Raw genomic sequence first — 21,355 nt, forward strand, 5'->3', positions numbered from 1 at the left:
CTTTCTCCACTCTGGGATGGCTCATCCATGGTGGAATGGTCTTTCCAGGTAGAGCACATGGCTGGTAATTATAACATTGTGGCTTGGTCAAACGAGAGGCCTGGGTAACCTGATGCAGGCATTATTCTCCATCCCTCCTGATGGCTGCCCGTAAGGAGAGCTCCCTGATGAAATGTTAACCGCACCATGTTTTTTCTTCAGTCCAACAACGCTCAAAACCAAAACTGCAAAGTGGCTACTACAGCATTTGAGGGGGAAAAAAAACTTGACTGGAGAAAAAGTGCAGTGAGTGGAATTTGGCACTGGTGGTTGTGGTCATGAACATCACACAATGACAGGCTTTAGGAATAGTAACAGCTTTTGCTGTTATCAAAGCCCCAAGACTTAATTTAGGGTCAGCTGAGCTGACAGACCTTACTACATTGAGGAGAATATCAGCTATTTGGCAACCTGCACCATCATGAGTGATTTTCCACCGTTGCCACCACAACTCCATTGGCATTCCTAGTGCTGCTCCCAGGGAAAGCATGAGGAGAGCACACAGCCACTACTGGTTCAGACATCCCCTCCACGCTTAACTTATCCCCTCAATCTGGAAAAAAGGCTGAAAAAAGGGAAAAGTGGAAAGAGAGAGGTGGGATACATCTCCTCCCCCCACCTCCCCCAAAAGGCCAGTCTCCCAGGAAACTACGGGAGCTATTGTCATGAAGACTGGACTCAAAATGGGAAAGGGCCCATAACAGTCCTTGCAGAATACAGAAAAAGAAAGAGCCTGGTGGTAACCAAGATTTATTACAATGATGGTGTAGAGCTTTGTAACTACACTTATCTATCTAAAGTGAACCCCTAAAAACCATGAAGGGGTAGAGGGGAGGGATTCACAGGCCACACAGCCCTGGGCTTTTTTCTCTGCTCAGAGGTTTACGGTTTACTGGAGCCTCTTTAGATGCTCAATAGCAAGTGTCTAAGACAGTGCTTCTCTGCAAGGGGTACAGATAAAAATAAACACCTCTGAGTTAACCATAACGAACAGTTTTCTGTGGGTTAATTCAAATAATTATCAGTGTATGTCTCTTTTTTTTTACATATGTTAACAGAGGTAATTTAATGGTTTTGTACTAATCTATGGTTATTTATTATCATTCACATTGTATATGTTAGAAACTAAAGAATCAGTTAGATGTTGGTGGTGTAAATGGCAAGGAAGCAATTAATGTATATTATATATTGTATATATATAATATACATGTATATTTTCTTTCTGGTACAATCACATTGGTGAGATGGCAGGGTTAGTTAAACATCTGCAGTCTGAAGGTCTATCTCCTGAAATTGTTGAGAGTTAACTAGGCTCTACTGCAAAGGGTATGCTATTTCATCATATAAGATTTTATTGTCGTTGTATTGTACAATAAAATTTTGTACAATGAATTTATATTGTATATATAGTGAAATAGTGCAAACCACAAACATTGTAACATTTGGTTACAATATAAAATGTACTAGGTTGCTGTTAAAATGGCACAATTGCTTGTTAGGTGCTGTTGTGGAGATGAAAAGACAATGCAACGCTTGACCTGAGATCTCTCTCACATACCTCAGCAGGAAGCACTTGGCTGACACCTGATCTCAACATGCCCCCTGGAGAGATTCTAGAGGGTTCTTCAAATTCATTATATTCTCCTGTATTGCCACAGTTATGTCCACACCACATGCTGTCAGAAGGCTGTCAAAGAAAGCAGCTTTCTAATTTTATTGTCATGCAATAGTAGCTTTTACACACTAAAATTCATCTGTAACCACGAGAATAAAATTCTAATTGACCACACTATTTTACCATATGGATACAGATCCATCTTAAAAGTGAGGGTCAGGCAAGAACCATTAGTCATTGTATGCAGAGTTGCTGGTGGTGGGTTTATGTTTGTTGTGTGTGTGTGTTCTCTGAGGCAGTGCCTCTTTGTGAGTGAGACACTAGCAGCAGGGTAATCCGACATCCATCACCAGCTTAGTGAGCACTATGCACGGTGAGCAAGCGCAGCGGGAACAATGCCTAGTGGAACGGTGGGAGGCCCCTTATTCATCACACAAAGCTGTGACGCTCTTTTGTAGGTGTTTCAGGGGAGGGAGGGGCGATGAGACGGCAAAAGATGGCCATGACAAAGCCCTTTCCCGTCGTAGCCAGTTAACAGGGATCGCCGTGTCTGGAAGCGATAAGCTCTGTTCCAAAGTGATTTGCATTATGTTCTTTGTGACCGTAAATGTGGTCTGAAATCCGAAAGCAATGCTATAAAGCCATCGGGATGTCTTGGACAGGCCAGACGAAGTGTGAGCGGATGTGCTGAAAAGCTTCCAGTTCCAGTAGGAAGTGGGCTGTCTGCATCAGATTCTACTACAAATCTGCAGCACTATTGTTTTTGCAAAGCAGGTGTTGTCACCTGTAAACAGCAACAGAGCACTCGACCTCCTTTCCACAACCGGACCACACTATCATCTATGCAATTCTGTCTCCATCTGACAACCTCAAAGCATCAGTACAGAAGAAGTACACATCTATACAATAATATCTACGTCAAGGAAAATTACCCATCTGTCAATGTCGCCTCTGATGACGGGAGGCAGACCTAAGACCTTGGTGTCAAGGATGACGGGTGTTGTGGAGATGAAAAAACAATGCAGCGCTCGACCTGAGCTCTCTCTCACATACCTCAGCAGGAAGAGGAGCGCTCGGCTGACACCCGATCTCACTGTGCCCTAGACAGAACTCTGCAGATCATCCATGCAGGGAGGGAGAATTACAGAGATGAGGAGAGAGAGAGAGAGAGAGAGAGAGAGAGAGAGAGCAAGAGGGGAAAAAAACAAACATAAACAAAGGCCATAGCAGCCAGGTTCAAGCTCTGTTGCGTCCAGCCCCGCTGGCCGGAGCTCGACCTTGGCCGGGCAAGCCCAGACCTGCCTCTAAATGCAGGGCGGGAGGCATACCAAGCTGCTTTCAAGACGTCGTCGCTAGGCCTCAAAGAAAAGAAGAAAAAAACTTTCAACAAACATGGGCATAGTAAGCTCTCTGCACCCTGCCCATATTTTCAATTTTTTTCATTTGTTTAATTGTTTAATTGTTCATTTTCCTCAGAAGCTTCATTGAATTTCCATACATGGCTTGCCAGGGCCCTTTTTAAATGCTTGTTCACTGGATACTCTCTTTTCCTTTTCTCTTTACACCCCCAAAATACACACAGACAAACACACACACACACACACTCAGACTGCCATTCTCTAAAAAGTTTAATTTGATTTCTTTATTTCTTTGTTTGTTTCCCAGTGGAGTGATGCTTTGAAACGATGCTGCTTTACATATCTTAGGCTCTGTCCTCAATAGGTGAGCTGCCGTGGTTACAAAAACCCAACAAAAGGCCCAAACGTTGGATCCAAAGTGGGACCCCCTCATAGAGTAGCCTAGCCAGGGCTTTCTCCTGCTAAACACAACACTACATTCTCAGGCCACCAACCCCCAGCAATGGGACTCACCATTTGTGTTGGGTGCTCCCTTTAAAGGACCCGATTGGAACGGACAGAGGATGAAGTGAAACAGACTTCCAATGTCTACTTCCCACAACCCTTTTGCTCTGGGGCCAAGGCTGAATCTGTGCTGCGTGGGCTTGGGTTCAGGAGCGTAACTGCCCTGTGGCAGCAGAGCATGGCAGAATCACCTTACAGTGCACAATTTGTGCTGAATGTTTAAAGATATGTGATCCCTCTTTATAAACAATCATTTTTAATGTAACTGAGGTGTATTTGATAAGGTTAAAGGTCAGCTAAATGTTAAACTGATACTAAGTTAAATGGATACCAATACTAATGGATGCCTTATGCTTTTAAGGACATACACATTATGCTTCAGTTAAAAATATAAACTCTCATAGTTATAAACAAATGTTATAAATGTTATAAACAAATAAACATGTTTTATTCTAACAGTATCACTTGTCCTCATGTCAAATATACATATTATTTAGATTTACATTTTAGTACTCTACAAATCTGTCATCTAGTCTTAATAGTTTTTTTTTTCTGCAGTTAATTAGGCACAAGATAAATTATATAGCATCATATAGCATTAAATGTAAAACATTTGTTTTTTACACTATATGAAAGTTCGCTTTCTCACATGCTTATAATTATTCTTACCATAATTTGTCCCAAAGCAAAGTTTTGATGCATGAATCAGTTTTAATATGTGACTCAGCTGTGTAAAAAAACACTGTTCTTACATGTTCTCATATCCTCAGAGCATTTAAGTGTGAGCATGCAGACTGCAAAGGGGTCACCTGACCCACTGTGGTAGATCTGATCTGTTCTGGTCCCTTAGTTATTATCATGGTTAATGGGTGAGCTGGAGGTCCATGAAATTTATGACGCTCATTAGCCTAGCGTCACTCTTGCGCCTTCTTTTACAGCAAGGCGCGGGAGGGCACAGTGTGTTTGTGTGGGGTGATCTTTAGCCCCTGCCAGGGATCAGACAAACACTTATTAACTGAGAGGAATGCAAACAAGCCAACGCTCAAAGGCTGGACAGGGTGGAAGGAGAGAAAGAAAGGAGGCGTATGTCCCCCTCACCCACCATCAGCACCTCCACCACACAATAGCAAAACAGGGATCCAGGGAATAAACTAGAACATTCCAGAACAACAGGATCCTTATAAGGATAGAAAGCTGTGACCTTATGCAGAACAGTGAACATCATGCTGAGAGGTGTGTAGACCTTGGCTGGTAATGACTGCAGAACTGGAGGACTGACTAAACTAACTGTGCAGGCATTCTTGTCATTATATACTCCAAAACATGAGAAAATGAGTGACCATGAACTTCCCGGTCTCTTGTACGTCTAAGTCTTTTTTTTCCTTCTTCTTCGTCTTTTAGATTGGGTCTGTCTCTGTGTGAAGCTGAGCAGGTGTGTTTGGGGAAAGACACCCATCAAGCATACAGTAGGCTATCATAGGAAGCTTCAGAGTTTTCTCTTGTGGGTGGTAGGGTGACAGGTCTTTGAACAGGTTTGACCTGGTGTGAGAAAGTATCTGTAAATGTGCCCAGACATAAAAGAGAATTAACAGATTAGTGCAGGAGGAAGCAAAACTGTTGGATGACTGTGCTACAGATGTAAGTAGGTTGTCCTCAGCATAGCTTTGTTTGCTAATAGCTTTGCTGGTGTCAGCTTTTCAGCTTCTCTGCCCCTTCAGAGCTGTTTGTACAAGACCACTGAGTGAATTTGAATTGAGCACTAAGGAACTTAACTCACTTTTCCAGACTGATGTAAAATATCGTTATATGGGTTAACTATGGACAAGATAATCATTCACCGTGAATGTCATGAAATGACATCTCCACACAGAGACAAATAATTTTTACATTTGATAATCCAAAAATGTATTTATCTTTGAACATTCTGTAAAAATAATCAAAAACCAAACTTTAAATTTCATACTGATTGTCCACATTTTAGAGCTATATAGTGCTAATGTTTATATCTTAAAGCATACACTGTTACCAGCACTCAACAGTGTCAATAGTCAGACTAAATTTTTAGGATGACCCTGTTGGCCCACTGCCATGTTTTGCAAATCAATGGTCTGCACAAAGTTGAAACATCTAGCCCTGCTGATTTGAGATGGCAAAAGCCCAATTCAGTGTGTTAGCTCCAAGGGATTAAGGAGTCACATACTATGAAAGACTTCCATGCAACCTCAGAGCCAGAAGTTAAGCATTGCTGAATAAGACATGGAGAAGACATGGAGAATCGCACACAAAGCACCAAGTCATTGTCATATCTGACAATGGTCTGTAAGGTATCAACCCATTAAGGTGTTGATGAGCACTAATAAAAACCCAAGTTCTTTTATACTGGGCATTATGAAACATTGTGTGGGTGTAAAGCTTTTGGTGTTTTGAGTGTTCCAATAATTCCAGCCTGGCCTCACCCTAAATCATCCTCTACATAATTGAATAGTCCATGATGTGTAATAAAAACTTTGTATAACTTTGTATAATAACAACTTTCTAAAGTACAATGTCTTAAATGTACCATGTGTACATGTCTGCATATGGGGAAACAAACCTACAAGTTAAGCATGTGCAGAAGCATTCACAGAGCACATCATGTTGCATGGGTGGCCTCATTTGGCCAAAGGAGACACCACTGTCAGCTCAAGGCGTTTGTTTCTATGGTGATGAGTAGCACTTGGGAAGCTATCTGGCTTACTGGAAATGTGGTTTATTGTTGACTTTCAGTAAAGAGGTGGGGCTGACAGGGGGCTGTGGAAGGACTGGCTGCTCTATTCCCTGTGTTGCAGTGGTGTTTGGGTTTGTGAGGTATTCCTTAATCTAATATGCATCAGGTGACCCCGGTCGGCCATTCAGGCCAAACAAAGGAAAGTTTAAATGTGCAATGGCCACTCACATCACTGTCCAGTTTTCACCTGACACCCCCAATGACACCTCCACAGGCCCATCCAGAGAGCACCTGTAAAGAGTAATACACATCATCAAATACCTTGACTAACAGTGAAAAGGTCTTTGAAACTAAAGCAGTTACACATTCAAACACCTGAAGTGTGCAATGGGGCTCATTTACTTACATCTTAAAGTATACACTTTCTCTTTATGTCATTTATTAACCTACGATAAGAAACTAGGGAAGACAGTGAGAACAGACATTTTCACAGTATGAGCACATTTCCTCAACTTTTATAGCAGTTACAGCGTCACAGATCGAAAAGTTCTTCCGTCTTGAAGTCCCATTAACTGGAGTAAACAGAAGCATGAACACGACTCCAGAGAAATACAGTACTATGCTGCCCTCCTTTGGTAAACAGGGTGTGTCTCTCACGAACAAGCACTACGGGCTGACAAAATCTAGTTATAAACATGGCTGCCAACGATGGTGTACCAGAAGCTCTTCAAGTACTCCTTAGTGATGAGCTACTAAGGTAAGAGGGATAAATTACATTTAATAAGACGACTTAAAGTAAGTAATACAAATGTTAATTCTTTCAGGACAGATGAATCTTTTCATGATTCATAAATAGCTACGTGGGCAACCATTAGCAAAGCAGCTAACGTTAACCTAGTTAAGATAGCCACCATTCGAGTACGGAGGTGACTTCAGAGTTTACTGGCCAGTGAATGAAAACATGTAGCTTCATCTAGGTTAAATGACACAAACGCGCGGTTTCATCTAATATGCTGGTAATTTGTAAATCACAACATGCATCAAAACAGCTTTACTCAGACGCCCTGAATCGCACGACTTTCGTCCCTGATAGGAATTAATGTTACAGCGAGAACCTGAGAAACCGATTCGAAAACCAGTGAACGTCAAATTTCGTAGACAAGTCGTCAAAGTCTGGTAGTAGTGGGTCTTTACATTTTGGCCATTTTCCTTGATGTTTTCTTTTTTGTGGGGGGGGGGGGGGGGGGGGGTCTTCACGTGTAGTCCGTCGGAACTATTTAAAGAGCGGTCCCGAAGTCATAAGATTCCCGTGAAGGGACAAAAAGAGTTTCTACCTGACGGCTCTGACCAGCAGAGGGCGCGCCTGCAGAAGAGTCTTGACGAACACTGGACGCTCGTAGCAGAAGAACGAGTGGAGAGGCTGTGAGTCATATGTAGCTAATTATATTTTTAACATAAGTTACAAACGAGCAAAGACAGAAAGCCTTACACGGTTTTTTCAGCTCAATAACAGTTACCTGTTTACTCATGATGGCGGACTGCGAAGATCCTTCAATATGAAAGTATGGAAATGAAAAATGGTTTAGATAAAACCAAAAAATTACTAAAATTAAGAAAGGAGGGTGTTTAAGTGCTTTTACTAAATTGAATGACACAATTTTTGTTTAATTAGATTTTAGTTAGTATTTTAGGAGTGAACATAAGGGGATCAAATACGAAGGTTCTGTAATTCAAATTTGTTAATACTCAAGTCCGAAAGTATTAGGACTGTTATCTCCAAATTGCTGTGTAGTTAATAAAGTAACCAGAACTACATAGTCAAAAATAAATGTGTAATTTTTGTCTCATTTCTAGTGGGAACCTTGTAAGTGCAGAATGGATTCCCAAGGAAAAGCTTGTGAAGTTGCTGTCACCAGCAGTGAGTGTAAACCTACAGGAAACGTAACCCTATAATAATTTTCGTTAGCTCACTAATCTCTAAATTAAATAACTACTCTCCACTTATTTTTGACATTAGTCCTTTTTTTTTTCTCGTGGCAGGATTGTTAGATGGAGCTGAGGTACATGATGAAGATGGTGTCTATAAACTTATCTCGTTGCAGGGGAAGTTTTGGCAGACAATGGGCTTTTCAGATCGAGGAAAGCAGTGTCTGCTTCCAGAGGAGGCTCTTTACCTCATGGAGTGTGTGAGTGGAAATGCATTCACGTATTGGAATGCTAACAATTTTAATTATGAATGCCAAGCAGATGCTAATTGATCCCTGTTTACCTGCAATGTTTTTGCTTGTTCTTTTAATCAAATGAAGGTTTTATTATTCATATTTGATCTGTTGGTCGTTTCATTTTCTTTGTTAAACATATCAGGGCAGTGTGCAGGTGTTCTACAAGGACCTTCCTCTGTCGATTCAGGAGGGTTATGAATGCCTCCTTTCACCTGAAACAATGACTCTCCATCAGTACCAGGTTGGTAAATAAATTTCCTTTTGCAATCTGCAAAAGAGTACAAAAATGTTGTTTTGGCTAGATACTCATGGCCTTTGAATGAAAGATAAACATTCAAATATGGGGAGAAAATGCAGAATACCATCTTTTATTGATATGTATTTTTTTGAAGTATTTTCTAGCGCTTTTGCTCTTATCTTTTGCTTTTGAAGTCAGTAGTAATATACATAAACAAACATAAAGGCTCAGTCAATAACTGTAGAAAACCAAGAAGCAATTTGGATGCTTATAGAAGTCATTTAGGCTAATTGAGGATGCATTGGGCATTGCAAAATCATATACATTCACAAGATTACACATATTGTCTGCTGATGACAGTAGCCTTAATCAGAAGAATTGTGGGAAATAAAGCGGAAGAATTTAGAATGTTTTATTTTTCCTGCTATTCTGGTGGAGATGTTCTCTTCTTCTATGCTAGGGCATGTTGTTCATTTGCATGTTGATGTTTATTTATGTGCACAGATACCAAATATGCTGTATTCAAACACCAGTATTTTCCTTTCCATAGGTGTTTGGTCATTTAAAGAGGCTGGGGTATGTGGTAAACCGATTTGACCCAAGGTAATCATGCAGTCTTTCTCTGTTCATGAAGTGTGTGTGTGTGTGTGTGTGTGTGTGTGTGTGTGTGTGTGTGTGTGTGTGTGTGTGTGTGTGTGTGTGTGTGTGTGTGTGAGAGAGAGAAGGAAAGTTAGTTAGTTTCCTAAATAATATTTTTGCCTTGTAGTCAAGTGCCATCCCTGTATGAACGACAGCTGAATTTACCCCTTCCCAGAGACATGCAAAGTAAGCAGCTGAAGAGGAAGCGCAGTCAGAGCCCTGGCTCCAGGTACCAACACTGCCTCAGTCTGACCACTGACTGCCTTACCTCACAACCTCTCTCATTTTCCACTAGGCTTGTCTTTGACCTTAATGGACATTTAACAGTTTGTGTTTAATTGGAAGAGCTCATGTATAACATGTATGTTTTGAGTACTTTCTAATCCTTCCAGTTTTCATGTCGCTCCTTTAGACTATGTGAGAAACAAAGTGCAACAACCATGGAGCAGACAACAGTGGAAGGAGAGTGCAAAGGAGAAGTTCAAATCAGGGAGCCAGACTTAGGCCATGTGGCCCCAGAGCAGGGAACAACCCAGCAGACTTCCCAAGATAAGTCCATGGAGTGTGTGGCAAATTCAGACGGAGCTTCAGCAAGGAACTGGTGGACGGACATGTCTGGCCAAGCTCAGGCTGCTGCGGCCCAGGCTGCGGCACCACGCTGGGACTTCAGCTGCATCGTTTTCCCAGACCTGGGCTCACATCGGGCCAACTCTGCTACCCTGGCTGCCCCTGACCCCAGCCTGCTCCCTGGGGCTCTGGAAGTGGGCGAGTGCAAGGTGGCCCACTGGCTCAGGAAGCTTAACCTGAAAAAGGAGCGCCTGTCCCGGCGTGATTGGGAGAGGCAGAGGGAGCGGGACCGATATAAGCGGGACATTAATGATGACCGCGAGGTGCGACGTTGCAGGAACTGGATGGAGTATTTAGACCTGATGGAGAAAAGGAGGAGCCAGCAGCATAAGGAACGACCTGCTCACCTTTGGGAACAGAAGGTCACGCCCCTTACTCATCCTGGGCAGTGTATTTCACACCGTAAGTTTTAACCCATATGTGATAACATCAGTATTTCTGTTAAAATAATAGAATGTTGATGTTTTTATGGGTCTTTGTGGCCATAATAAATTTTCCGTGTTTTCTGTGGGGCAGGTGAACTGCTAGAGCAGATCAGCATTATTCCTTCATGCGATTTACTGGAAGGAGCCTCCAGGTATATTACATTCTTGTCATTATTATCTCATCCACTTGCAACACACTTTTGTACACGAAACCAGCCAGTGTCTGTAGGGGCAATATGGCACCAAACTGTAGCATCATGTTTGGTCTCAAAGCGTTGAAACTGCACTATCTGGTGTCTCATCTCAGCCTCTACCCTCTTAGGTTACCATGGTCAGACAAGTGGAGGATCTGTTTCAATGTTTACCAGCCAGACACAGTGGCTGAGTTTAAGAAGAGTCACCCTGGAAAGCCTTATACTCGCCTGTGTGTTTGCAGGTAAACATGACCTCAATAGGGTCTTTATCTCACAAACTCCACGGTCACATTCCATATATTATAAATGGCATTGAGAGCAGGTGCTTAGTTTAATAAGTGCATGATTTATTAAGCAAGCACCCTTTGTTGTAGGGTTTAGGGTAGGTCATATTAATTACATGACAACCGTTGTTTAGATTTGTGTGAAATATGGTTTGAACTGACTCTGCTGTGTTGACCTGGGCCTTTCATAGCTTCGATGGTCCAGTGCCTGACCTGTGTGTGATAAAGCAGCTGTCCATCCTGAGTGGGGATGTGCCTGTGACGTTTGCAGTAGTGGACCATGGGGACATCTCCTTCTACTGCTTCAAGGAGTTCAAACTGCCCACTGACATCTACTGATGAAGGACCTGTGTGCAACCTGAAATACTCACTGCACAGGAACAAAAGACTGAATTGCTCAGACTTACTAAAGAAATAATCTCTCAGGGTATTGTTTTCATTTTCATCTTTGTGGTGACACAACACAAAACCCAATATCTAAGGGCCATTCAAATGTAATGAAAGTACAAACACCAGTGGACATGTCTTGTCAGTGATTGACTGTTGGTCAACTAATGATTCTATCAGGAAATTAAACCATAATCCTGCTTTGAATTTGTACTGGACTGGTTTGTTTGTGTAAGGTCGCCAGTGTTCTCCAAGTCCATGCATATGTTTAATTTTATTTCATGTTGATGTGTACAAAGCTCCACTGGGGCTCCTCAAACAGACATGGCTAGGTCTCTGGTCATTGTAAAGCCACTGTTAAAGTAGAAAGAGGTGGAGCGTAATCTGCAAGGTATAAATATCTTACCTCATCACCAATGTTCACATGTATGAAGGACCAAATGTTCTAAATATTCCACTTAGCTGGTTGGGTAAAAAAAAATCTGGTGATATGCATGTTGTTTGGCTGTTCATTATCTCATTTGGTAAGTTTTTGTTTAAACTGGTTAACCATTTATCACCCAATAGGAAAATGGTTCGTGCATGTGTGTGTGTGTGTGTGTGTGTGTGTGTGTGTTTGTGTTTTTCTTTGGAGATGTTATGGGTGAAGGAGAGTGAGAAAAAGTAAATACTTTAGATGTACTATACTGTAAATTTACTTTATAGAAAACACCAAGGCATTATGAGGAATGATATGGCCACCTCCTTGCTCTTTTCCACCACACTGAACACGTGGCATTCCCCTGCCTCCACAGGGGTGGTGCAGGCATTGTCCAACTGCAGCTATCTGGCCCTTCAGGAGTATCTTGGCCTGGACAAGAACAACATCAAAATGACCTCGCTGCGGCCTGTAGATCATTGGCAAACCTCTACTCTCGTTTTTGCGGATCTCCATGTTTCCTCTATCGTGGAAGTGGTACGTGTCTGTCATTTACGTGCAGGATATGTGAGTATTACAACTGGCAGTGTTTTGTGGGAAACCTTTTAAAAACATGTAGTATACAGATGGGAAAATGAGCAGCTATCTTTTGGGAATCCTCTGGATTTGATCATTCACCCCCCAGTTCTCCTCTGAGTATGAATAGACTAGAAAATGTATATGTACATTTGGTTGAGGCAGTCACTTTCAGAGGTTTTGTGTGACTATTGGGGGTGGAGTATTGCTCAAAACCACTTTTCTGTTACCTTCAGACTGAAAAAGCCCAAATCTTCTCTCTCCAGGTTTTTATGGAAATGGTATGTCTATATAATCTGCTAATTGTTTTCAATATGATAGGGCAATATTAATTTCAGAAGCTATTTTATTGCTTTTAATGGCGTTTGTATATATTATCTACTCCAGAGCTGGGTCAATGAGTTTACAAAATGGAACCCTAAAGACTTCTGTGGAATAACTTTTATGCCTGTTTCCAAACAAATACTTTGGATTCCAGATATCAACATAATTGAAAAGTAAGTATCAAAAACACAATACATGTCTGTACTGTTTTCCGTGTCATCAAATAGTTGTGTTTTTGACTTTAGGCATTGTTATCTTTCTAGCCTCAAAATAGAGTTTTCAACTCTGGAGTCTCCATTTCTGAAGATGCAGTCTAGTGGCATAGTAACAGTTGGACAGTTCTACACAATAACAGCTGCATGTAAAATGGATCTGTACCAGTGTCCCTTTGACACCCAGAGCTGCACTTTAACGCTCCAGTCTACTTTAGACTGTAAGTAGGAGTTAACTCTCATACTCCAGTTAGTGGGTGGGTATGAAATGTGCAGTTGAAAACAATATAGCTTTAAACATGTTTGCATATTATGAATTAAAATATGAAATAAGTACGTCAGCTATATTGTAAAGCTACAGCTTAGCTTTAAATAAAGGGCACATATTTAAAATATCAAAGGGTGTGGGTGGACAGTCTGTGGTACTACTTGGTGGATACATAATGTCCCACAAGTTCTTGATTGAATTCAGATCTGTGGAACATGAGGGTCAGTCAACGGCATCAGTGCCTTTGTCATCCAGGAACTGCTTACACACTCTGGCCATATGAGTGGGGCTTTTCTTTTTTTCCCTCCTTTTTCTTTTCTCTGGGGTCAGAGAGACAATAGGAAGCACCTATAACATCCTAACTTACTGCACAAACTGTTTAAGCAGTTAACTATACATTTTCCATTACATACCTAACAGCAGTCAGGGGATCGTTGATTATCATGGGGAGGTTTGTGCGACCCTTCAAGGATATGCCTCCCCAGATCATCAGTGATCTACCACCACATCAATCATGCTGCATGATGTTGCAGGGAGCATAACCTTTAACACAGTGTCTCCAGATTCTTTCCCATCATTGTGAACCTGCTTTCATCTGTGAACAGAACAGTGCACCAGTTTTGGAACTGCCAGTTGAGCTGCACGTTGCTGGGCAGTGAACACGGCTCCCACTAGAGACCGTCAGGCACACATGCCACGCTCATGGAGTCTGTTTCTGACAGTTTCATTAGAAACATGCACACCAGTAGCCCTCTGGAGGTCATTTTGTGGGGCTCTGGCAGTGTTCCTCCTGTTCCTTCTCACTCAAAGAAGCAGATGCTAGTTTTGCTGCTGGGCTGATGTCCTTCTACAGTCCTGTCTGGCTCTCTTCATGTAATGTCCTGGTATCTCCTCCATGCTCTTGTGACTGGGAAACACAGCAAATGGGCAGTGGTAGCTCAGTGGGTAAGGTACTGAACTTGTGATCAAAAGGTTGGCAGTTCAAGCCCCACCACTGCTTAACCCTCAATTGCTCAAGTTGTACTCAGCCATAATTGTAAGTCGCTTTGGATAAAAGCGTCAGCTAAATTATATAAAATGTAAGTGTAAAATTGTAAGGGCACACATGGATGTGCTGTCCTGGAGGAGTTGGACTACCTGGGCTACAGATAGTGAGAAGGACACTAGCAAAATGCAGAATTACAGTACTGTAGAGAAGAATCAGTCAGGTGAGTAACTGTGGCCACCACCTGCAAAACCATTCCCTTTTTGGGGATTGTCTTCTTGTTGGCTCTCCAGTGCACTTATTGTCACCTTTATTTGCACCAAAGCAGGTGAAATTGTTTCATAATCTCTGATTATATGAATTGCAGCTACCTTCTTTAGTGGCAACACTTCCTCTTGATCAGTCCTGCAGAGTAGTTGGTAGGTATTTCAACTTATGCAGACTTTGCTTGAACAGCCTGCTACAGATAATACTATTTCATTGGGATTGAAATCAGGACTCTGACTTGGACAATCTATTTTGTTCTATTCAGAATGACTTGGACATTTAGAATTTGTTCTATTTGAACCAACCTGTTGGTGATTTACACCTGCATTTTGATCATTGTCATTCTGCATGACACAAACAGCAAAAGGGACACCTTCAGATCCTCAATAGTCACCATAAAGATCTGTGTTATTTGTCTGAGTATTCCATGCATGTGCATTGATCTGTGTAGAATGCCAACTCACAGGTACATATATGCTGACATTCTGCCTTTTACAGTTCTTCTTTACTGTGGCTTGACAGTGGCTCAAGCCATTAGAAATCCTAAACTTATAGACTTTTTACTTTAAACAACTTTTCTTTTAGGTTCCTCTAAAAATCTCCTTTGATTTAGCCATATTGCTAAAGTATTGTGTTGGGAAAGGCAAACATTTTTCTATGTGGTTTTGTAGGTCAAACCCACAACTGGATTGACTGGAACACCTGACTTCAGTGATTCCCTAACAGTCTTGTAGTGCAGTAGTGATGTTAATGGTACAGCATACAAAGACACTTTTAGACAGTTAAAGCTTCTAATTTTGTGGGGAAGGCCCTTTCATGTTCCAGCATGACTATATTTATATGCACAAAGAGCAGTTTGATGTGGAGGAACTCCAGTGGTCTGCACAGAGCCCTAGGCTCACATATGGGATGAACAAGAATGTCAACTTATGTTCCAACATGAGTGCCTGACCTCATAAATGGTCTATTGACTGAATGGTCAATCCCCACAGAATGATTCTCATATACATTAAACAATCTTGTCCCACTGCTCTATAGCTGAAGAGCTACAGATTGAGCCATACTCCAATGACTCAATGCTGCATTTGGGCTCAAAGCAGCTCCTCCAAATCCAAGGAGAATGGGACCTCCTTAACATTAATATGTCCAAGACTCATCTCCAGGCCTCTGGAAAGGATTGGGACCAGCTCACATATACGGTATTGACTGGCATACTATAATTCTAAATGTAATTAGATACTGTTTGTGATTAATTATTTCATTGCGAACAAGTAAAATTTCAATGACAATGTCCATTTGGGAATCATCTAGTCATTTGCTTTCATTGAATATTTCTTTGTTTCTTTACATGTAACTTCAGAATAATTATACTCTCTACACACAGGTTACCATAAAGAGGAGACCCTTACTGTATGTAATTATCTTCCTACTGCCTGTTTTATACTTCCTGGTGCTGGATGTGGCCTCTTACTACATTCCTAATAGTAGAAGAGAGAAGTTGAGCTTTAAGGTTTCACTACTCTTGGCAAACACAGTTTTTCCGCTAATCCTACATGACACACTGCCCTCCACTGCGAACAAGATTCCACTGATAGGTTTGTTTATACTTTTTCTTATGCTGTTAATCTTGAATAAGTATTACATTATATTGCCAAAAGTATTCGCTTGTCTGCCTTTGCACGCATTCAAACTTCAGTGACATCCCAATCTTAATCCAGAGGGTTTAACATGATGTCAGCCCACCCTTTCCAGCTATAACAGCTTCAACTTTTATGGGCAGGGTTTCCACAAGGTTTAGGAGTGTGGGAATTTTTGACCATTCTTTCAGAAGCACATTTGTGAGGTCAGACAAGCATGTTGGACGAGAAGGCCAACGAGAGGTCTCCGCTCTCACTCATCCCAAAGGTGTTCTATCGATATCATATTAAACCCTATGGATTAAGATTGGGATGTCACTCAAGTTCATATGCATGCAAAGGCAGATGAGCGATACTTTTGGCAATATAGTGTATGACCACATTTCACACACAGGGTTTCTTTCTCTAGGTGAATCAAATTAAGCATAAAATAAAATACCTAATTAAAAATATTGTCAAATTGCCTTAATATCGTTGGTGTGATATCAAAAATATTTCATTAGCTATTTTCAGAATTTGGATGCTTCCTGGTGATCAAAAAGACTGTAATATATAACTGCCATATTTGCTGTTATCTCAGGAGTCTACTCTAGTGTCATTTTCACCTTCATGGCCATAAGCCTACTGCAGACCATACTTGTGATTTTTCTGAGGAGCCGTGATACTCGGGCTATCCCAAACCTCCCTGGAGAAACTATGGCTGTTCCTGCACATCCTGCTCTATATCTCTGTAAGCTTCTGGGTCTACAGGCCAAGATCCATATCTGTGAATTCAAGCAATATTTACATATGACTAAATTTTTAATTGAATTGCCTAAAACATATTGATGAATAGGGGGTTGTGAGCTGAATGTCATTTATTGTGCTGAATGAACTGAAATGTAACTGACCACTGCTATGTTTGTGTCACATGCTGTTTGCTTGCTTTTGTTTTTCTGCTCACAGCTGCAGAACGAAATGAAAGCACCTCACACTCAGCTGCAGACCACAGTGAGGAGTCAAACAGCATCCATATACTAAAGCACATTTGTGATGAGCTTCGGACAATACGTCTATATCTCTCGTCTATGGAAATACATCAGGAACCACACCCACAACCCTGGACGAAACTGGCAGAACGGATAGAAAAGGCCTTCTTCTATATCTACGTAAACAGTGTGCTTCTATTTCTGCAGCAGATTTCACAGGGTTGGTTTTCAAGGAACTAATACTATGTTAATGTCAACATCATGAATTATTTTAACTAAAAATAGACTACATTACTTCTACGAGTTATACCATTTACCAATTACCATAGACTCCAAAAAGCTATAGGGGAGTTTACCTTAAAAATGCAACATGGCAGGATCTATGTCTTTATTCCTCTACTCAGACTTATGCTATTTTTAAGAAGTGGCCAGGTTCTTTATTGCCAGGTTAAAAAACTCATATTGTAGTAAACTACATTGACCTGTTAAAGCATTAATCACTCTTTTGGCTACAGCAGTGATGGCTCACGAGCCCCATTCAGTCTAGTTTGCTTCTCTCATGCTTCCACATGACTCAAGAAAGCTTGAGGCCAGATTTGAAAGAGAATAGTGATTCATTCTGTAGTTCTATTAGTTACTGTAGTTTTAATTGTTTACTTGTGCTGTTTTTCTAAATAAAGTAGTTCACCATCACACATCCCTGATAAAAACAGGATGTCAGTCTTGGAAAGTTTTGAGCCCCTATATATTTTCCCTGCTTAATAAACAGAAGCAAATTGTGGTTTAGTGTCCATGGGATTTACTTGTGTTCTGGTGAACAAGGTATTTTTTACATCAGTCTCATTTTAAATTCTTAATGTTAATCTGTAAGTAACAATGTGACCAGAATTACTTTCCAATGTACTGTCTTGTGATATCATTTCTCTCCAATGCAGATATCCATAATCAGTTGTACAACAAAAATATTGGTTTAAAAAAAGAAAAAAAAAACTGTTGAACTGTATAGTTTTCAGCATTGTTCCTGGGCAGTACAGGGAAAAAAAAGCCTAAAATGAGCTACCTATTCTCTTAACAGGGAATGCTAAAGATGATAATTTCTTACAGACCTCTTCTGTGGGTCTTTTAAGACAATAAGTGTAATCTTACTGACCAGTTAAAGGCCACTACATTTATTTTGTTGTAACCATTAAGGAAAATGCATCACAAGTGTGGTTCTGTCCTTACTGTTGTTAACATGACATCTTTGGCTTCTTCAAAATGGTACACAAGCTGTAGGTGAAAATACTGAATACTCACTATATCATCTAATTATGCAACTATTAATACAGTAGCACTGTAGAAGTCAATGTTCCCATTTGCTATACTGCCATGATCACAGGTGTTTGAGCAAGTCATGTGAAATGTCCTGAGAGTTTGCAGTGTGCTATAGGACATTAGATTTATAGATAGTGATATATAATTTTCATTCATTTCAGCTGCACACCATGTTAAAAAAAAAAAAAGAACAATACAGGCACTTGAGTCCTCATATTTGTACTTCATAAATGCACAGAACAGTGTGGAGGCTATAAGTCTTGGCCTCAGTTTCCCTTTTGTTTGGAGCTGGGGCTGCTGAAGAGGCTGATGCCAGTCCGGACACCGACCCCTGCCCCTGTCACACCTGGCTGTTGCAGTACCTTCTTCAAGGTGGTTTTCTTAATGGCAGATGGGGAAATCTTCTCTTGGTCAGCTAAGTGCTGGAGCTCTCTGTCAGCACACAGAAAGATGACGAGGTGAAGTGACTCGACATTTCTAAACCTATTTGCAAAAAAGATTTTCCATAGAAGTTAATTTAATCTCTCAGTAAAACCTACTTTAAGATGCACTCTTATATAGGGGTTGGCGATAAGAGAAATATAAACAACACAGTTAAAAAAAAAAAGAATGATAAACAATATTATTTTCCAAATGTTGGAAAAAACAATACATATACTTCAGGCCCATCTTAAGAGACACTTCTAACAACAAGAACAACCAATGAAACATTAAAACCAGAAACTGTCTTCAATGTCCACTGGCCTGCTAACCTGGTTCTAATACATGACGCTTCCACTGCATTTATAAGCAGGCTACGGAAGCCTCCACTCTCCATTACATGCAGTGCATGGATAGTGGCGCCCCCTGGTGATGCCACATTATCCTTCAGCTGACCAGGGTGCTGCTCTGAGTCCAGCAGCATTCTGGCTGCCCCCTAAAATCACGAATGCAACTGTTAATCACAGGAAAATCATTACCAATCGGATGAAATAAATATAACTGATGATCTCTGGATGAGTCTTTAACCAAGAGAGCCTGTGCTCCAAGTCGAACAGCCAGCCTTCTGGGAAGCCCCATCTTCACTCCTCCATCAGCAAGTGCATCAATAGCGGTGAAAGCCTGGAAAAGAAAAAGCAGCATGGCTGTCATGGGTTTGTTTAATGCTGAGGGGGAACTGCTTTCCTAAAGCAGACTGGACTGAGTCATGTGGAGTTATGCACAGATTCAGCCAGCTACACATGTACACTACTACAGTACATATAGCAGGTATGATGCCTGAAATGACACAGTATCCATCCTTCTAAGCTTTAGCGGAAATGAATGTCCTCCCACTGACAGGACTCAGTGGGTCTAGAAGCCCGAGTCCCAGCAGGCCACCCCCACTCGTTGCCACTCACATAGGCCGGGCCACTGCCACTGAGGCCCGTTACGGCATCAATCAGGTCCTCCTCCACTTCTGTGCAGTATCCCACACTCGTCATGAGCTGCTCCAGCAGTTTGGTGTCCTCCAACTCAGTGTGTGTGCCCACAGCGTACACCGTGGCCCCCTCAAGCACCATTACTGGCGTATTCGACATACAGCGAATCACCTTCGGTGCTGGGTGATACTGAAGCAGTTTCTGCAGGACATGGAGGAATTCTCAGCAGAATGGTACTGATCTGACCAGGGTTCATGGATCAGTTTAGAAGTAAAGCTTCCATAATCTCAAACTCCAGTTTCTGTGTATTAAGATGGTTTTTGCTTGTAGAGTTAGCTAATGCTGCTCAACACAAGCTAAACTTTTTGTGCATGAAATTTTGCGGCTTTATGATTCCATCAGTACTATTTGTAACTGCAAATGGATGGATTATGTGTTTACATCTCACATACCTTCTCTATGGAACTGATAGTGACACCTGCTGCACAGGAGACAATGAGGTGACGCTCTTCGATATCTGGTCCGATTTCATCCAACACAAATGGAATAATATGTGGCTTGACACCCAGAAACAAGACATCACTTCTGCTGACAGCCTCTTTGTTGCTGGTAGTCAGATTGACTCCCATTCTCTAAGTGGACAGATACTTACTGCATTCATTATTGCATCCAATTATTCAAACCTAGCCATAACGTTCGTATCAAGAAACATCACCGTTTGATTTGGCATGAAATGCTTACCCTAAGAGCAGTGGCAGCTGGCAAGTTAGTTTGAGGGGAGCTAGCGGTTATCTTGTGTGTAGCAATTACACCTAACGACAGAGGGGCAGATCAGATTTTGTTTCCATAATCGGCATAAGAGATTAAGGGAAACCATAAAACAGAGCTTCTCCTTCCCTGCGAAGCACTTATACCTGAAGCTGCGAAACCCTTTACCAACGCGTGAGCCAACTGGCCAGCTCCGATGAATCCAACACTCATCTTTAGTTGCCTAGATAAACACGCATCGAATAAAAAAAAACCTATAAATACTAGAAAGTACGACAGTCACTGTTATGGAACATGTGAGGAAGGTCAAGTTTGCAGAATTGTTCAATGCAATGCTAATGTTTGGGCTATTTCCTGGTGGCTTTGAATCCGGACCATCAACTTTCGTTATGAGAGGACGTACCAAAACAAACATAAGTTTGTAAATTGTGGATTTGTAAAACCATTTGCAAAACCATGTTGTTCGACAATAGGGGAAACAATTTAACTTGGATTATTTACCTTGCGAAAGCTGTTCACGCACGCGTTTGCAAGATGACAGAAGGCTGAAATACCAATGACACCAAAGTATTACAAACTATTGCGAAGAACCAATCACTGTACTTAGAAGGCGGGAAAACAGATGCATCACTTTGTATCGTTTCATTCGCGTAAACTACCAATCCTATATGTTGATCAGGTCTATGTACCGGAAGTTACTTGCCTGATAGTCTTGTTCTTTGCAATACCTTCTAAAGATCTCTATAAAAATGAATGGAAAAGCCTGTTGCACCAAGTTGTTCCCGTACATTTGGTATTGTAGGCCAGCTAAAAATATATTTTATTCTTTGTCAGGTAGGAAACAAGGAATTCACATTCATCTAAAAGGACAAGTAAAATTCTTGGACCATATTATAGGGAACTGGTTAAAAACATTATTAACAAAAAATAATAACTCACCCATGTTTGCCAGTATGAAAATGTAACTTAATGTGAAGAA

General features: G+C 41.2%; 3 protein-coding genes and 1 long non-coding RNA gene across 10 annotated transcripts; 2 read left to right on the forward strand and 2 right to left on the reverse strand.

Moving 5' to 3' along the window:
* Positions 1–1,742: 1,742 nt before the first annotated feature.
* Positions 1,743–7,459, reverse strand: LOC113576801. Its single transcript, XR_003410557.2, has 3 exons — positions 7,418–7,459; positions 6,452–6,514; positions 1,743–2,766 (listed from the first exon to the last, which is right to left on the reverse strand). It is a non-coding gene; the product is annotated as an uncharacterized LOC113576801 (long non-coding RNA).
* On the forward strand, positions 6,828–11,446 carry tsen54 (TSEN54 tRNA splicing endonuclease subunit). 4 transcript variants are annotated; one of them, XM_027009108.2, is made up of 11 exons: positions 6,828–6,980; positions 7,487–7,645; positions 8,078–8,141; positions 8,326–8,409; positions 8,588–8,686; positions 9,234–9,286; positions 9,498–9,551; positions 9,735–10,351; positions 10,466–10,526; positions 10,697–10,810; positions 11,044–11,446. In XM_027009108.2, exons 1-11 carry the CDS (start codon positions 6,919–6,921, stop codon positions 11,189–11,191), a joined length of 1,515 nt encoding a protein of 504 aa, XP_026864909.2. In that variant the 5' UTR covers positions 6,828–6,918; the 3' UTR covers positions 11,192–11,446. The 4 variants fall into 4 exon arrangements, with proteins under 4 accessions (XP_026864909.2, XP_026864908.2, XP_026864911.2 ...); XM_027009107.2 differs by having other exon boundaries at positions 6,829–6,980; positions 9,450–9,551; XM_027009110.2 differs by lacking the exon at positions 6,828–6,980 and having other exon boundaries at positions 7,556–7,645; positions 8,264–8,409; positions 9,450–9,551.
* Positions 11,447–11,954: 508 nt separating this feature from the next.
* On the forward strand, positions 11,955–18,395 carry LOC113576806 (5-hydroxytryptamine receptor 3A-like). Of its 2 annotated transcripts, none has more exons than XM_027009122.2 (8): positions 11,955–12,224; positions 12,470–12,514; positions 12,621–12,730; positions 12,821–12,990; positions 15,328–15,488; positions 15,674–15,884; positions 16,507–16,656; positions 16,872–18,395. In XM_027009122.2, exons 1-8 carry the CDS (start codon positions 11,961–11,963, stop codon positions 17,132–17,134), a joined length of 1,374 nt encoding a protein of 457 aa, XP_026864923.2. In that variant the 5' UTR covers positions 11,955–11,960; the 3' UTR covers positions 17,135–18,395. The 2 variants fall into 2 exon arrangements, with proteins under 2 accessions (XP_026864923.2, XP_026864924.2); XM_027009123.2 differs by having other exon boundaries at positions 11,955–12,194.
* LOC113576807 (pyrroline-5-carboxylate reductase 1, mitochondrial-like) lies at positions 17,677–20,935 on the reverse strand. Of its 3 annotated transcripts, XM_027009124.2 has the most exons (8): positions 20,878–20,935; positions 20,523–20,599; positions 20,350–20,420; positions 20,061–20,240; positions 19,588–19,809; positions 19,217–19,309; positions 18,961–19,124; positions 17,677–18,640 (listed from the first exon to the last, which is right to left on the reverse strand). In XM_027009124.2, the coding sequence occupies exons 2-8, from the start codon at positions 20,587–20,589 to the stop codon at positions 18,475–18,477; spliced, it is 963 nt and encodes a 320-aa protein (XP_026864925.1). In that variant the 5' UTR covers positions 20,590–20,599; positions 20,878–20,935; the 3' UTR covers positions 17,677–18,474. The 3 variants fall into 3 exon arrangements, with proteins under 3 accessions (XP_026864925.1, XP_026864926.1, XP_026864927.1); XM_027009125.2 differs by lacking the exon at positions 20,350–20,420 and having other exon boundaries at positions 20,061–20,125; XM_027009126.2 differs by lacking the exon at positions 18,961–19,124 and having other exon boundaries at positions 18,539–18,640; positions 19,168–19,309.
* Positions 20,936–21,355: the final 420 nt, after the last annotated feature.

Source organism: Electrophorus electricus, chromosome 1, assembly GCF_013358815.1.
Source record: "Electrophorus electricus isolate fEleEle1 chromosome 1, fEleEle1.pri, whole genome shotgun sequence".
NCBI classification, from domain to species: domain Eukaryota; kingdom Metazoa; phylum Chordata; class Actinopteri; order Gymnotiformes; family Gymnotidae; genus Electrophorus; species Electrophorus electricus.

Excerpts from the sequence above, each read along its gene's own strand:
- LOC113576807 (XM_027009124.2), bottom strand. The coding sequence starts at position 20,589 with ATGAGTGTTGGATTCATCGGAGCTGGCCAGTTGGCTCACGCGTTGGTA. Across the intron at positions 20,421-20,522 it reads AAAGGGTTTCGCAGCTTCAG|GTGTAATTGCTACACACAAG; the intron begins GTATAAGTGCTT and ends CTCTGTCGTTAG. Across the intron at positions 19,810-20,060 it reads CTATCAGTTCCATAGAGAAG|AAACTGCTTCAGTATCACCC; the intron begins GTATGTGAGATG and ends CATGTCCTGCAG.
- tsen54 (XM_027009107.2), top strand. The coding sequence starts at position 6,919 with ATGGCTGCCAACGATGGTGTACCAGAAGCTCTTCAAGTACTCCTTAGT. Across the intron at positions 7,646-8,077 it reads GAAGAACGAGTGGAGAGGCT|TGGGAACCTTGTAAGTGCAG; the intron begins GTGAGTCATATG and ends TCTCATTTCTAG. Across the intron at positions 10,527-10,696 it reads TTACTGGAAGGAGCCTCCAG|GTTACCATGGTCAGACAAGT; the intron begins GTATATTACATT and ends CTACCCTCTTAG.
- LOC113576806 (XM_027009122.2), top strand. The coding sequence starts at position 11,961 with ATGAGGAATGATATGGCCACCTCCTTGCTCTTTTCCACCACACTGAAC. Across the intron at positions 12,731-12,820 it reads GATATCAACATAATTGAAAA|CCTCAAAATAGAGTTTTCAA; the intron begins GTAAGTATCAAA and ends TTATCTTTCTAG. Across the intron at positions 15,489-15,673 it reads GGGACCAGCTCACATATACG|GTTACCATAAAGAGGAGACC; the intron begins GTATTGACTGGC and ends CTCTACACACAG.